We start from the raw sequence: 15,013 nt of genomic DNA on the forward strand, positions 1-15,013 counted from the left end.
AGGAGTTGCCTAGCATAAATAGGTACTTATTTAGCCCTTGAATGAACAATTTTTTTTAATGAATGACTACAAGTATATCATCTTGAGGAGAGGGAGAGGTGTCACCTGAGAGAATACTTTATTATAAACCTAAAGATCTTAGAATATGAACTAAGCCACTATGTGGGGGGGGGGGGGGGGGGGGGGAGGCTATGTCCAGCCATGGAGAACTGAAAGGCTTAACTAGAAGAAATTAGAAGACCATACTTATCTAGAGATGGTTTTTCCTATTCAAAATGTCAACTACTGAAAATGAATGACTAAATGGGAACTGGCTGTAGCAGTTTCACAACTCTGATACAGAAATGTGTGTTTGACTATTTGCAGATGTATAGCTGACACCTCACAAGGCATCCAGCCAACTATCTTTTGAGATTTCAGACTACCAAAAATACCTAAAGAAGTTCAAAAGATGGGACTGAATGATTTACAGACCAAAAGGTGAGTACTATCAGCCAGCTAGGTATTAATTAGAAAAAAATCATTTATTTCTGCTCTTTTCATACATCATACTGCCCAGGAGACAGTTCCAAATCCGCATCCACAGAAGCATACTAGCACACACTGTTTAAAGGCAAAAGCACCAATGGAGAAGTGACTCAGCCACCAAGAGCTCACAGATCTTGCCTCTGTGTCGAACTTCTTAAAATCAGAAATGTCATCTCCAAAAACCAATGTCAAGGAGACTGTAAAAAATAATCACTTTATTCAATATTATAGTTTAAGAAGTGGAGTATTTTTTTTTTCCTTTAAGAAATGAAAAACTAAGAAAATGCCACTTAACATGGTTGGGTTATCAGCACAGCTCAGCAGCAAAAAAATACTGTGATAAACTTGTCTCTGATACCAAGAAATTCTAGTATGGGCTTTAATGTGCTTCCTAGGTTTTCACTCAGGCTTCTTTTCCTGCTGTTCTCCATTCCTTTCCACATTTCATAGAGGATTGGTACAGACTTCCAAAATTCATTCACAGGAGCAAGTCTGGAGTCCACTGATTTCTTCTCAAAAGGCACCCTATCCCATCAGATAGCCTCTGCAGAAATAAAATGAATACATGTAACAGGTGAGCAGAAAGCAACGCTGCAAAAGGTCAAATTTTATGATGAATCAAATAACAAGCCCAAAATATAACTGTTACTTTGCACTACAGTTCTGGCTAAGACCTTTCCCCCATCAACCCAAAAAAAACAAATGACTAGACCTCAGTTCTATTATTCCTCCCCTCAAAGAATAAAGTTACAAAGCAATACTAAATATACAGATTAAGAAAAATAAGCAAAGAAAATAGTATGTAAAAGTTAAGATTCAGAAGCAAACTAGGTGTGGTGGCTAATGCCTGGCATCTTAGCACTCAGGAGGCTGAGGCAGAAGGATAAAGGGCTGGAGTCCAGCCTACGATGCACAGCAGGACCTTAACTCAGAAAGTCAAAGTCCTATCTTCTTCGGACCCTTAAAATTTAGTCAGAACTAAACTTTTTAATGAAAATTGGCTTGGATTTCTGAAAACCCTAGTTATTATCAGAAGGGACAAAAAGAATGGGGAGCTACTCACCGAGGGACATCCATCCAGAGCCCTCGAGAATGTGCGCAATCCTTTGCCTCTGCACCTCTCTTTGTTTCGGAAATACCTGGGGAACAGCTAGGGGCTTTTGCTGTACCTGTTAATGAACTCACACTTCATGTTCATCAACTAGAAGATCCTTTTATTAAACAGACAAGCTAGATCCCCAAATCTCCTTTAAATGAAAGGCTTATATTTGGCATGATAAACTTCTAAGCTTTTCATGTTATGATAAACTCTTGGATCTATTAAGAGGTAATATGCAGGATCAGAAAAATAGAAAAAAAACTATGTGATACTATGCATACTGGGAAAGGATCTAAAACCCTTGATAGCCGGACATGGGTTGCTCACACCTGTAATCCTAGCTACTCAGGAGGCTGAAATCTGAGGGTTGTGGTTCAAAGCCAGCCTGGGCAGGAAAGTCCGTGAAACTCTTATCCCCAATAAACCACCAGAAAACCGGAAGTGGTGCTGTGGCTCAAGTGGTAGAGTCCTAGCCTTGAGCTGAAGAGCTGAGGGACAGCGCCCAGGCCCAGAGTTCAGGCCTCACAACCAACCAAAAACAACAAAACAAACAAACAAACAAAAAACCTTGACAGCTTCAGAACCTCTCCTTGTGGCTTTGTCTCTGCCACTCACTAGGAGAAGGCTGGGGAAGCCTGACTCAGTTTTCTAATTTGTAAAACTAAGTTACTGCATTGTGTTTTATGATTTATGGTACCTATTATTCTAATAGAATTTCAAGTTTCTTCACCTGAAAGGTATGGTTTAAAAACTAGTGAAGCCAGCCAGGCACCAGTGACACACCTTTAATCCTAGCCACTCAGAAGACTGAGATCTGTGGATCAAGGTTTGAAGCCAGCTAAACTATATGAGGTTCTCAGCTGATTAGCCAGCAAAAAGCCAGAACTGGAGCTGTGGTTTAAGTGAAAGAGAGACAGCTGTGAGCAACAAAAAACCCAAGTGAGAGTTTGAGGTGCTGAGTTCAAACCCTAATACCCAGCACAAAACCAAACCAAAACTAGTGCCTACTACAGTGCTTCGTTCAAGGCAAACACTCAACAATCTGATTTTCCTCCTCTTAATTTCTTAACTCCATACAAGGCTGTGTACAGCCAAGGCAACCTACGTGGAATTCATACTCTTATCCTTCTACAGTAATACCCTGACTAATCCATACTTTAATACATTAACCCTAATATAACCAATACTTCCCAAATTCCTCACCTGACCATTGAAAAAAATGAGAAAAAGGCCCTTTAGATATATGCAGTGATTTGGAAGATATCGCATAAACTATTATAACTAATGTTTCAACAAGAAGGATATTTTAAGACCTAGGCTTCACAACACAAGAAATATCTGACAAGATTCAAAGCAAGCATGTGCTGATGTGTGTGTCCAGAAGGATCTCCCCAGCTGTCTTCCTCTAAAGAGGACTCTTTCCAGACAGGTTCCTGTCATCTTTATATCCGATTTCCCTACCCTCAAGCTTGGATTTAATCAATAATCTTGAGTACTGACCTCTACCAGGGATTAAAGACAAACATTTACATCATTGCAAAAGAAGCAATTCCAAGGATTATACAATTTCCAGGGATTTTTTTTTACAAGCAATAGGTAATAGGCTCAATTAACTTAATAATCAAATGCCTGAGCTAAAAAATAAACACTTCTTTTCTCATTTAACATACTTCCTAGGGATAGAACCCACAACTAAAATAACAAGTAAGAAAACTAGAAAGAGTAAGAGCAGAACCCCTCCTATGGACAAAAACAGCTCATTCTGTTTGCTAGAGAATGGGGTAGGAGTCTCCATTTTTTGCTGCTCTGCTATGGAAAAGCCTCTTCCAACACCAATAAATTTTACTGGCTGAGATGAGTTATTTCCAATATGAACAGTGCAAAAAGGGAGATAAAACAGCTGAAGTACCTAAGTCTTCACATAGTTAGGCATTGATCAGAACTGTTTCCCCAGTCAAAAGTAGGAGCCACTGACAAAGGAACTTGCCGGGCTACATGGCTACATAAAAAACCAAATGAAAAAGATCTACATGCAGTCTCTTCCCATCCAGCCAGAGCTACCTCAGGAGCATGACTACAGGATGAGCAGGCCTGACTTTCTAAGAGAAGCCTACCCATTCCATTCTACCCCAGAGAAGCCTACCCATTCCATTCTACCACAGAGAAGCCTACCCATTCCATTCTACCCTAGATGTTACTGACGACAGACAGAATGAGGCATAGAACAAGAAAACTTCTAAAATTCAAACACACTAGGAAATCAACATAGACGGTGGTATCTGACATTTAATGCAATCCCTAAAAAATAAAATAAAATTACCAAGAGTTTCTCTTTTGGGGATGCTTGTCCAAAGTTCCTAGTTATTTATGTGATCAGACTCACCTACACTTCAAATTAATGGTGCCAAATAGAAATATGTTTCTACAAAGCCAATTTCTTTTTCTTCCAAGATTTTAAAATAATTTTTTTTTGGGGGGGGGGGGGCGGGGGTCCAGTAGTAGGCCTGAACTCTGGGCCTGGGCGCTGTCCCTCAGCTTTTCAGCTCAAGGCTAGCGCTCTACCACCTGAGCCACAACGCTACTTCCGGCTTTTTTTCTTTTTGCTTATGTGATGCTGGGGAATCAAACCCAGGGCCTCATGCATGCAAGGCAAGCGCTCTACCACTGAGCCACCTTCCCAGCCCCCAAGGAGATTTTAAACAAATATAGCAGTGGTGCTCACTAGACTCTATGTTGAAAATGAACTATACAACCTGGTGGGGACAGAAGGGAAAACTAGGATAGAGTGAGGGAAGTGGTACAATGTACAAAAAGAAATGTACTCTTAGTCGAGCGCTGGTGGCTCACACCTGTAATCCTAGTTACTCAAGAGGCCAAGATCTGAGGATCATGGTTCAAAGCCAGCCAGGGTAGGAAAGGCCACTGTGAGAAGCTTATCTCCAATAAACCACTCAGAAAACCGGAAGTGGCACTATGGCAAGTGGTAGAGCGCTAGCCTAGAGCTGAAGAGCTGAGGAACAGTGCTCAGGCCCAGAGTTCAAGCCCCACAACTGACAAGAAGAAAAAAAAAAAAGAAATGTACTCTTTACCTGACTTATGTAACTATAATTCCTCTGTACAGCACCTTTATAATAAAAATTTTTTTAAGAAAAAAGGTATTTTAAATATCCTGAGTTAAAATAATCTTTAAAATATATATTATAGCCGGATGCCAGTGGCTCATGCCTGTAATCCTAGCTACTCAGGAGGCTGAGATCTGAGGATCGCGGTTCAAAGCAGCCGGGGCAGGAAAGGCTGTGAGTCTCTTATCTCCAATAAACCACTCCAAAAACAAGAGGTGGCGCTGTGGCTCAAGTGGTAGAGCTGAAGAACTGAGGGACAGCACCAAGGCCCAGAGTTCAAGCTTCAAACCTTTTAGCCTATTCCTTTCCTTAAGGAATGTAAGGGGTAACACTGATCAAGCTGCATTGTATACATAAACTGCTTTGTTAACTGGCAAATCTTTTGTGCAACTAAAGATAATAAAATAAATATAAAAATAAAGTTATGTTTTATGTTGTATTTTTATGTTTTAAATATACCTACACACAGGCCTAAAGTCATTTTATATAAGACTTTTAATAACTCTGTGCCTGAAACAAAGTTTCATGGATTGGAATTTGCTACTTGTGACATTATGCTGGTGGTCAGAAAGCTTTGCACTCTGGACTTTTGGGACAGAAATGCAGAACCTTAACCCAACACTGCAAGAGCAACAACAATTACTGGCTTGAAAATCTTCCTTACTACTATTAATACTGGAGTCTTATTTTAGGTATTTTGAAGAAAAAACAAACAAACCATCTCCAGTCTCAATGCTACAGGAAAATAAAGTTTTTCATAAACACGCATGGGTAAAAAACCAAAACGACTATAACCTAAGGCAAGTCAATCATGTTAGAAATTCCTTTGATTTTTCATCTGTTTAAATGAGTGTTAAACAAGTGTCCTGATTTTATGTTGTCTGAGTAATTCTTTTGCAGTTCGTACCAAAAGTTAAAATTGTTTATTCTGTAAAATGTATGTAAACTTACGGCAGTTTCATTCTCATGAATACCCGCGCCATGAAAAAGCTCAAAAGGACACAGACAAATCCAATGAATAGCAGAAGGAACCTATTCAGTTTGGGAATATTTGGTGCATTGGATCGGTCCAGGATTATGAAACCTAAACCTCCCATTGTAAACAGGAAGCTGGATGCAAGGCCTTCCATAATGTACTGTCCATTTACTCTGAAAGAGAGAGAGCATGGCAACACAAATGAACATTTTTAGAAAAGGAAAGCTCCTCGTAGATTAAAATTTCAATTTCTGTTGACATTAATTAAAACATTTTTGTGCTAACCTTCTTTTCTAACTCTTAACAACCACTCATTAAGCCTCTGCATAGTCATCTGCACATTCATCCAACAAATACTTATGGAGAGGCGTATATATACCAGCCACTATTCTAGTATGTTCTAACTATGCAAGCAATGAATAAAACAGACAAAAACCTTTGCCTTGGCTAGGAATGTAGCACAGTGGTAGAGCACATGCCTAGCTGCCTGGATTTACCCCACTCCCCCACTTCCTGAGAGAAGGAGTGATCTGTCTTCATAAAGTTTATGTTCAAAGTATTTTTAAAACATCAACTAATGTAGGGTCTGGGAAGGTGGCTCAGTGGTAGGTACAGTGCTTGCCTTGCATGCATGAGGCCCTGGGTTCAATTCCTTAACACCTCATAAGAAGAAAAAGCCAGAAGTGGTGCTGTGGCTCAAGTGGTAGAGCACTAGCCTCGAGCTGAAGAGCTGAGGGACAGTGCCCAGGCCCTGAGTTCAGGCCCCATGACCGACCAAAAAAGCAAAAAAAAAAAAAAAAATCAACTAATGTCTACATAAGATCAATATACATCTTAATTATTAGCTTAAAAGTCAATTATGTATTTGAACTCAACACAGAAGCAAAGCTTTCAAATGTTATGCCACTTTAATTTCTGCTTGTGATCTCAAATTAATTTTCAATTGATTTTTTTAATTAAGTTTGAACTTTCCAAGAAATGTTTCTTGGAAGCTGCCAGTGCCAGTGGCTCAAGCTTATAATCTTAGCTACTCAGTAGGCTTAGGACTGACTAGAGGACTACAGTTTGAAGCCAGCCAGGAAGAAAAATCTGTAGGACTCCGTCTCTACTTAACTGACAAAAATTAGGGCTGGAGACGTGGCTCGATGCTAGTCTGATTTTCCTAGGAATACAGTTTTGTTAAATTTTCAGTTCGGGGACCTCAAATTTCTCCATTTAAGAAATACCTATGGAGAGCTGGGCACTGGCAGCTCACTCCTGTAATTCTAGCTACTCAGGAGGCTGAGATCTGAGGATGGCGGTTCAAAGCCAGCCCAAGCAGGAAAGGCTGTGAGACATTTATCTCCAATAAACCACTCAGAAAACTGGAAGTGGCACTGTGGTACAAGTGGCACTGCACTAGCCTTGAGATGAAAAGCTGAGGGACAGTACCCAAGCCCAGGCCCAGAGTTCAAGCCCCATGACCATCCAAAAAAAAAGAAAGAAATACCGAGGGGGGGGGGGGGGAATGAAGCGGGGGAGTAAGGGGGGGTTGGAGGGGGGGTTTACAGAAAAGGTGGGACAAGGTGAACAGGTGAACAGGTACAGCAGTGGTAGTCATTAGGCACTAGGTGGACAATGAACTATACAACTTGTAGATGGGAATGGGACAGGAAAACTGGGAGAGAGTAAGGGAAGTAGTGACACTGTCCAAAAAGAAATGTACTCTTTGCCTGACTTATGTAACTGTAACCCCTCTGTACATCACCTCTACAATAACAATAAAATATATTTTTAAAAGCATACAGGTATGATACAGAAGTTATTAGATAATACAGGATGTATTATCATTAACTAATTGTTTTCATTAAAAATGTATGGGGGGGGGGCTGGGAAGGTGGCTCAGTGGTAGAGTGCTTGCCTCGCATGCATGAGGCCCTGGTTTGATTCCTCAGCACCATATAAGCAGAAAAAAGCCAGAAGTGGTGCTGTGGCTCAAGTGGTAGGGTGCTAGCCTTGAGCTGAAGAGCTGAGGGATAGCGCCCATGCCCAGAGTTCAAGCCCCATGACTGACAAAAAAAGAATGGAAGCCAGGCACCAGTGGCTCATGCCTGTAATTGTAGCTACTCAAGAAGCTGAAATCTGAGGACTGTGGTTCACAACCAGCCCAGGCAGGAAAGTCCATGAGACTCTTATCTCCAATTACCACCAGAAAACCAAAAGTGACACTGTGGCTCAAGTGGTAGAGCACAATCCTTAAGCACAAAAGTGCAGGGACAGCACCCAGGCCCTGAGTTCAAGCCCCAGGACCACCACCAAAAAAAAAAAAAAAATTGCATTTAGTATTCAAATTCAAATAGAACTGAAGACGAGAGTATTAAACAGTCTCCCTGACATAAGAACTCCAATCAGCAGTTTGTTCCAGAGATCTACAATGTCTTTCTAGAATTATTACTTATTTATTGACAGAACTGGGGTTGGAACTTAGGGTCTTACCCTACCACTGAGCAAAGCCACCTTCAGCCAAGGCATATTCTATGTGTCCAAAAGCATTACTGTAAATATAAACATACAGATATTTAGGTAGATGTTCATCAAGTAGATTTTAGAGCACTGGATAAGCTCCAGTGAACCAAAGCTCACTGGAATGGTGTTTCATTATGAAAATGGAACTCTTAAGATCTCAAAATCCTTTTTCTTTTTCTTTTCTTGCCAGTTCTGGGCTTGAACTCTGGGCCTGGGTGCTGTCCTTGAGCCTCTTTGCACTCAAGGCTAGCACTCTACCACTTGAGGCATAGCCCCACTTTTGATTTGTCTGAGTAGTTTTTGGAGATAAGAGTCTCACGGACTTTCCTTCCCAGGCTGGCTTTGAACTGTGATCCTTAAAGCTCAGCCTCATGAAGTAGCCAGGATTACAAGTGTGAGCCAACAGTGCCCTACAAAAAAAATTTGTTTTTTGGTTGTGGGGCTTGAGCTCTGGGCCTGGGCACTGACCCTCAGCTCTTCAGTTCAAGGCTAGCGCTCTACCACTTGAGCCACAGCGCCACTTCCAGTTTTCTGATGATTTATTGGAGATAAGAGTCTCACGGACTTGCCTGCCTGTGCTGGCTTTGAACTATGATCCTCAGATCTCAGTCTCCTGAGTAGCTAGGATTACAGGCATGAGCCACTGGCACCCAGCAAATTTTTTAACTGTTTGTGTAATAAATATCTTAAAAGGGTTGACACTTTGGCTCAGTGATAAAGCGCTTGCCTACACTGTGTAAGGCCCCCCCATTCAATTTTCTCTGTACTTCTAGGGCACATGGTCTGTCATACTTCCTCAATGTAGCTACTACATCTTGAAAGTAGTCACAGATGTATGAACACACTTAATTCCAATAAAATTCTATTTACCAAAAAAAGGTGAGGGCAAGGATGGTAAGGGGAAACAAAGGAGGAGGCAACAATGCTTGATAAGAAATGTACTCATGGGGCTGGGAAGGTGGCTCAGTGGTAGAGCGCTTGCCTTGCATGCCTGAGGCCCTGGGTTCGATTCCTCAGCACCACATAAGAAAAAAAAAAAAAAAGCCAGAAGTGGCGCTGTAGCTCAAGTGGTAGAGCGCTAGCCTTGAGCTGAAGAGCTGAGGGACAGCACCCAGGCCCAAAGTTCAGGCCCCACGACCAGACCAAAAAAAAAAAAGAAATGTACTCATTACCTAGCTCATGTAATTGTAACCCCTATTTATGGTATTTTCACAATAAAAAATATATATATATAATTTTTTTAAAAGTCTACATTTTGCTGACCTTCCAAATAGTCTATGATTGTAAACTACCCTCCTTTAAAGTGGTGATATATAATCTTTTTCCTTTTTTTTTCTTTTTTTCTTTTTTTTTTGGTCGGCTATGGTATGGGGCTTAAACTCGGAACCTGGGTGCTGTCCCTGAGTTCTTTTGCTCAAAACTAGTGCTCTACCATTTTGAGGCACAGTGCCACTTTCAGTTTTTGAGTGGTAATCTGGAAATAAAAGTCTCATGGGGATTTTACTGCGTGGGCTAGTTTTGAACCATAATCCTCAGATCTCAGCCTCCTGAGCGGCTAAGATTACAGTTGTGAGCCACTGGAGCCCAGCTTGTAGTATTCTTATTTTCTAATAAATTAATAATATACTTCTCTTATTCTTGGCCCACTTCCTGTAACTTTAGGATTATACATTTTAAAGCAGGTATTGTCTAAATGTAGATAAACTCCACAGTTTTTGCTAGATTTTTATTTCTTGAGACAAGCTATTGTTATATAACCCAAGTTAGGCTTGAACTCCACTATGTAGCCCAGGCTATCTTTAAGCTTGTGATCCTCCTGCCTCTACTTCCCAAGTGCTTGAATTAACACACACATGCCAGTTTTGTATTTTTAAATAAATACATACGTTCCAGCAACCTTCTTTCCCACCACCAAGTCATTCAAAAAGGTATTTTTTACCTGTAGGCCAAGAAGGCTACAGGCCTCTGGTGTCCATGTTCATCAGTCATAGAGCCAACACTTGGAGGTTCAACAATAACATCATAAATTATTCCTGAATGTAAGACAATAGTACAGATTAGATTTAAATTTCTAATTTTTTTAAAAACAGGATTACAGTTTTCATTTCAGCTACTTACATTTCACTCCACTTACATTAAAGAAGCCTGCTTTGATCACATTATTATCATCAGATGAGGTCTAGCTACTCTTCTAAACATCCTAGAAACAACTCTGTTTTAGAATAACTTCTAAAAACCACTATCATCTCTAAAAGAGTTATCAATTTCATAAAAGAAAGTTACTCAGTAATACTTGCTAATATTCAAAGAATGACTTCATAGTAAGAAACGTTTAACATTAAAGGTTCTATTTTAGTTCACTAAAATGTCCCACATATCCCTGGACTTGTTTCTATAAATTGAGAGATATGCTAGAGACATTTTCTTGTGTAAATGTACATTTAAAAACACACCATCTGGCAGACAGGTGGTACTAGTGATTCACAGTTATTATATTAATGCCCATGGTTATGTCCCAGTCATGACTGTTAACATCTTCTCAAGTTCCACTGTCAATATCTACTTTTTACCTCCTCCACTGCTCTTAAACACCCTCAGGTCCTGCTTTTCTAAAGCCTTGCAGGCCTGTCTCTCTTGCCCTTGCCAGATAAAATAGTGATGCAATAATTCCCTTATCTTCTCAACCAATTTTCTTTTGGTGCCAGTACTGAGTCTTGAACTAAGGACCTGGAAGCTATCCCTTAGTTTTCACACCCAAGACTATCACTTGAGCCACTGCTCTATCGTTTTTTACTGGTTAATTGGAGATCAGTGTCACAAGCTTTTCTGCCCAGGTTGGCTTACACCCTCAATCCTCAGATCTCAGCCTGAGTAGCTAAGATTTCCAGGAGTAAGCCACTGGTGCCCTGCCTTCCCATCTATTCTGCAAATTCCTGGTACATGTACCTATCTCTCATCCTGTTGTCCCTCCCTTCAACAACGTGGGATCCTTCTCTGCAGTGATCAGGACTCCATGCCCCCTTACCTCTCAGGGACTTCATCCCTTTAGACATCTCTTTCTCCAGTTTCTTCCAGCTCTTCCTCATATCAACCCTCCCTTGTCTTAAGACCTTATACAATTTCAAGCCTTCCTTTTCTAAAGAAAACCAGACTTCTTTCTGAAAAAAATAAGCAAATTCACCCTTCAACTGCCACCATCAATGGTGCTCTTATGTAGGTCGCCAGGAACCTCCATGTTGCCAATTTCACTGGACAATTTTCAGCTACCATCTTCCCAGGAGCAGGCAGTCAATTATTAACATGTAACCCTTCTTACAGCTTCTGTGACACTCCCCATTTTCCTGCAACCTCCCTGAGGCTCCTCTTCTATATAACTACTAAATATCGGAGTCCCTCAAGGCTTGGTCCAAGTCCTTCTCCTTCTTATTCTTTCTTTTATTCAACTCCCAGAACTTTCCAGTCTACACATATCATGCCCCATGTGTATTATCCCTACTACCCAACCTACTACAGTCTAAGTAGACTTCCCAAACCACTCATTTATCCCTTGATCCTACCTTTATCCACACTTTTCCCTCTGCCTACCATGCCCTTGCCACTCCAAATTTGGGCTTACATGCTATTTCCTTAAAAATCATGTTCTATTCTAAATGATCCTCCTAACTCTATTATCTCAGTTATTCATCTTCTCCATTGCATTTGTGACAATTTGTAATGGCAAAAAATTATATATTTAACACACATCTGAATTATGATATAAGTGGGCAAGATCGTTATACTTGTTCAGTTATCTCTGAATAAATTGTTACTTTATAAATGTACACTCATCACATATGTGTGTGCCAGTATTGGGGCTTGAACTCAAGGCCTGGGCATCATCCCTTAGCTTTTAAGCTCAAGGTTGGCATTCTATGACTTGAGACATAGCTCCATTTATGAAGTTTTGCTGGTGAGTTAGAGATAACAATCTCAGACTCTTGAATAGTTAGGATTACAGGTGTGAGCCTGTACACTCTACACTATACACTCACAAAATTTTAGATGAGAATCCTTTCCAGTGATTAATTTCTGTACAAACTATTTCATAACCTTGACCACTAAAGATTGTCCTTCCACTTTCCACCCAGAGACTGAGACAGAGAATCTCTCCTACAAACACAGAAAACTAAGAGCCGGGGTGCAGGTGGCTCATGCCTGTAATCCTAGTTACTCAGGAGGCTGAGATCTGAGGATCCAGGATTAAAGCCAGCTCAGGCAGCAAAGTCCTTGCGATTCATATCCCCAATTAACCAGTAAAAAGCCCAGAGTTGGAGCTATGGTTCAAATGATAGAATGTCAGCCGTGAGTGAAAAAACTAAGGCCAGTACACAAGCCCTAAATTCAATCCCCAGCAGTGGCACACAAGGGCACACACAAGTATGCATGCATGCATACAAACACACACATACACATACACACACACACACACACACACACACACACACACACACACACTCTAATGCCTGCACACATTTGATCAGTTTCCTATTTCTCTTTCTTGGTAGCAAGTATTCTCATAGCCTATTTATGAAAATGACAATAAAATGACTATTCTCCTACAAGTAAAACCACTTCTGCTATCCTGAAGAGCTTTTCTTTTATATTCCAAGTTAAGTATACCACTGTCCAAACTCTAAAAGCAGTCCTTAGTAAATCTTAGGAATGGTAGCTTGGGAAGGAGGCTACTCAGAGGACTGCAGTCAGACTGCCAACTCACCACACCAGGCCACGCCCCTTAGCAATTTGCTACTTGAAAAAGGATGGAATGATAATCAAAAAACTCTTGACAGTAAAAACTGTCTTACTGATTCTCGTTTTTCTTAAAGATTCTCCACTTGTGGTTTTTGAAACACAGTGTCTTCTGCAAATCTCCTCTCCAGTCTCAGATACTGATCAAAAACTCGTGGTCTCAGGAGATCCCAATTCATACTAAGGTAGGTCGACCCAAGTGTCCTAAAGAAACCTAAGGATTGTCAACTCTCATCCAAGGTTCCAGAGGCCTGTTCATGAGGCCTCATGTTCATGAGACAAGGCCTGTTGGAAGATCTCTATCCAAGGTGGACTTATTGTCAGCAAGGCATATATTCATGATGCTAAATTAACAGAGGCAGAAAAAAAGTGAGAAAATGGCCAGCACAAGAGAGAAGTTAAAAGTCCCAGCCCGGTTGGCCCAGTGGGCTTTTATACCTGTAATCCTAACTACTCAGGAGGCTGAGATGGGAAGATGGCAGTTCGAAGCCTGTTATGGATTATCTTCCATTAACGAGCAAAAAAAAAAAAAAAAAAAAAAAGGCTAGGAGTGACTCAAGTGGTAGAGTGCTAGCCTTGGGTGCCCAGGCCTGCACGCACACACACACACACACACACACACAGAGAGAGGCAACCGTGGACTTCTCCGAGTCCTTTGACACCACAAGAATATCCACAGGAATAATTAAAAAGAAAAAAAAACCCATCCATCTGAACCTCAAAACATGCACAACTCGCGTCTCTGGTCTAAGAGACGAGGAGAGAACAGGAGTTCGTTCCCTCCAGACTTCGGACAGGACCTGAGGGCACAGAAACCTCCTGCACGTTGACCCCCGGGACCCCAGCGCCCCCCCCCCCCCCGCTCCGAGGGCAGGGCGCGGCCGCCCCTCCCCGGCCGGGGCCGGCGGGACCCCGGCGCCCCCCGGAGCTCGCCGGGCCCCGACCGCCCGAGTTACCTCCGGTGATGAGGAAGTAGGACACGACCACCAGCGCATACACCGTCATAGCCGACGGCATATGCACCCAGGGCGGCTTCTTCAGCTTCAGGTTGGGACATTCGAGCACCAAGAACGGGACCCGGTACAAGGCCTCCATGTTCGCGGCGGCAGGGCCAGCTGGCGGGCCTCCAGGCCCCCCCCCCCCCCCCCACGCGCCACCCGGAAGCAGGCCCGCCCTCCCTGACATCTGCGCAGGCGCAAAGAAAGACTCGGCAGGTCCGCGACGCTGGGAAGCAGGGTTCATATCTACAGAAGAAAAACAAAAGGAGTTAAAAACAATGCCTAGGGACATAACTAATATGTATATTTTCCTTCTTGTTTCGCGACTTCAGCTCGAAGGAGGAGCTCGATTTATTTTAATAGATAGTTGCTGGAGTATGTATCCTCAAGGACCTGCAGAGCTTCGGACGTGGCCCAGCCGGAGAAGCGGAGAGATTCAAATCCAACGGAGCCCCGCCCACTTGCTGACGCAAGAATCTTGGAAGATGATTGGACATTGCACGCTCCAGTTTCTCAGCCCTGAAGGATGAATGGAAAGGTTGGGCGAGAGTCGCCTTTTCCATAACTATTCCGCTTCCCCCACCACGAGACACTGAGAAACTAAGTTATTGGGATGATAACAATAATAATTGTTCATAATAGCTAACATGTTATCTAGGGTTGTTGTTGTTTTTGGTCAGTCCGGGGGCTTGAACTCAGGGTCTGGACACTGTCCCTGAGCTGCTTTTATTCAAGGCTAGTGCTCTGCCACTTGAGCCACAGCTCCAGTTCCAGCTTTGTCTGTGTATGTGGTACTGAGGAGTCGAACCCAGGGCTTCATGTACGCTAGGCAAGCACTCTTCCACTAAGCCACATTCCCAGCCCTATCTAGAGTTTAGAAAAGGAAAAAAAAAAAAAATCCAGCCCAGATCTATCACAAATATCAACAGGACCACTCCACAAGGATGCCTTCATGATGATACCATGGTAAGACTGAAATGTTCTTCTGAATAATGTT

The 15,013-nt window shown here is 42.0% G+C and overlaps 1 protein-coding gene across 2 annotated transcripts; it reads right to left on the minus strand.

Moving 5' to 3' along the window:
- Positions 1-723: 723 nt before the first annotated feature.
- Ostc (oligosaccharyltransferase complex non-catalytic subunit) lies at positions 724-14,172 on the minus strand. Of its 2 annotated transcripts, XM_042701814.1 has the most exons (4): positions 13,975-14,170; positions 10,170-10,263; positions 5,701-5,898; positions 724-1,072 (listed from the first exon to the last, which is right to left on the minus strand). In XM_042701814.1, the coding sequence occupies exons 1-4, from the start codon at positions 14,111-14,113 to the stop codon at positions 1,054-1,056; spliced, it is 450 nt and encodes a 149-aa protein (XP_042557748.1). In that variant the 5' UTR covers positions 14,114-14,170; the 3' UTR covers positions 724-1,053. The 2 variants fall into 2 exon arrangements, with proteins under 2 accessions (XP_042557748.1, XP_042557749.1); XM_042701815.1 differs by lacking the exon at positions 5,701-5,898 and having other exon boundaries at positions 13,975-14,172.
- Positions 14,173-15,013: the final 841 nt, after the last annotated feature.

This window comes from Dipodomys spectabilis, unplaced genomic scaffold (assembly GCF_019054845.1).
Source record: "Dipodomys spectabilis isolate Male_0828 unplaced genomic scaffold, ASM1905484v1 ptg000297l, whole genome shotgun sequence".
NCBI lineage: Eukaryota > Metazoa > Chordata > Mammalia > Rodentia > Heteromyidae > Dipodomys > Dipodomys spectabilis.

Coding starts and splice junctions, on each gene's coding strand:
- Ostc (XM_042701814.1), bottom strand. CDS start 14,113: ATGGAGGCCTTGTACCGGGTCCCGTTCTTGGTGCTCGAATGTCCCAAC. Junction 10,264..13,974: donor CTACTTCCTCATCACCGGAG/GTAACTCGGGCG, acceptor TCTTACATTCAG/GAATAATTTATGATGTTATT. Junction 5,899..10,169: donor GTAGCCTTCTTGGCCTACAG/GTAAAAAATACC, acceptor TCTCTCTTTCAG/AGTAAATGGACAGTACATTA.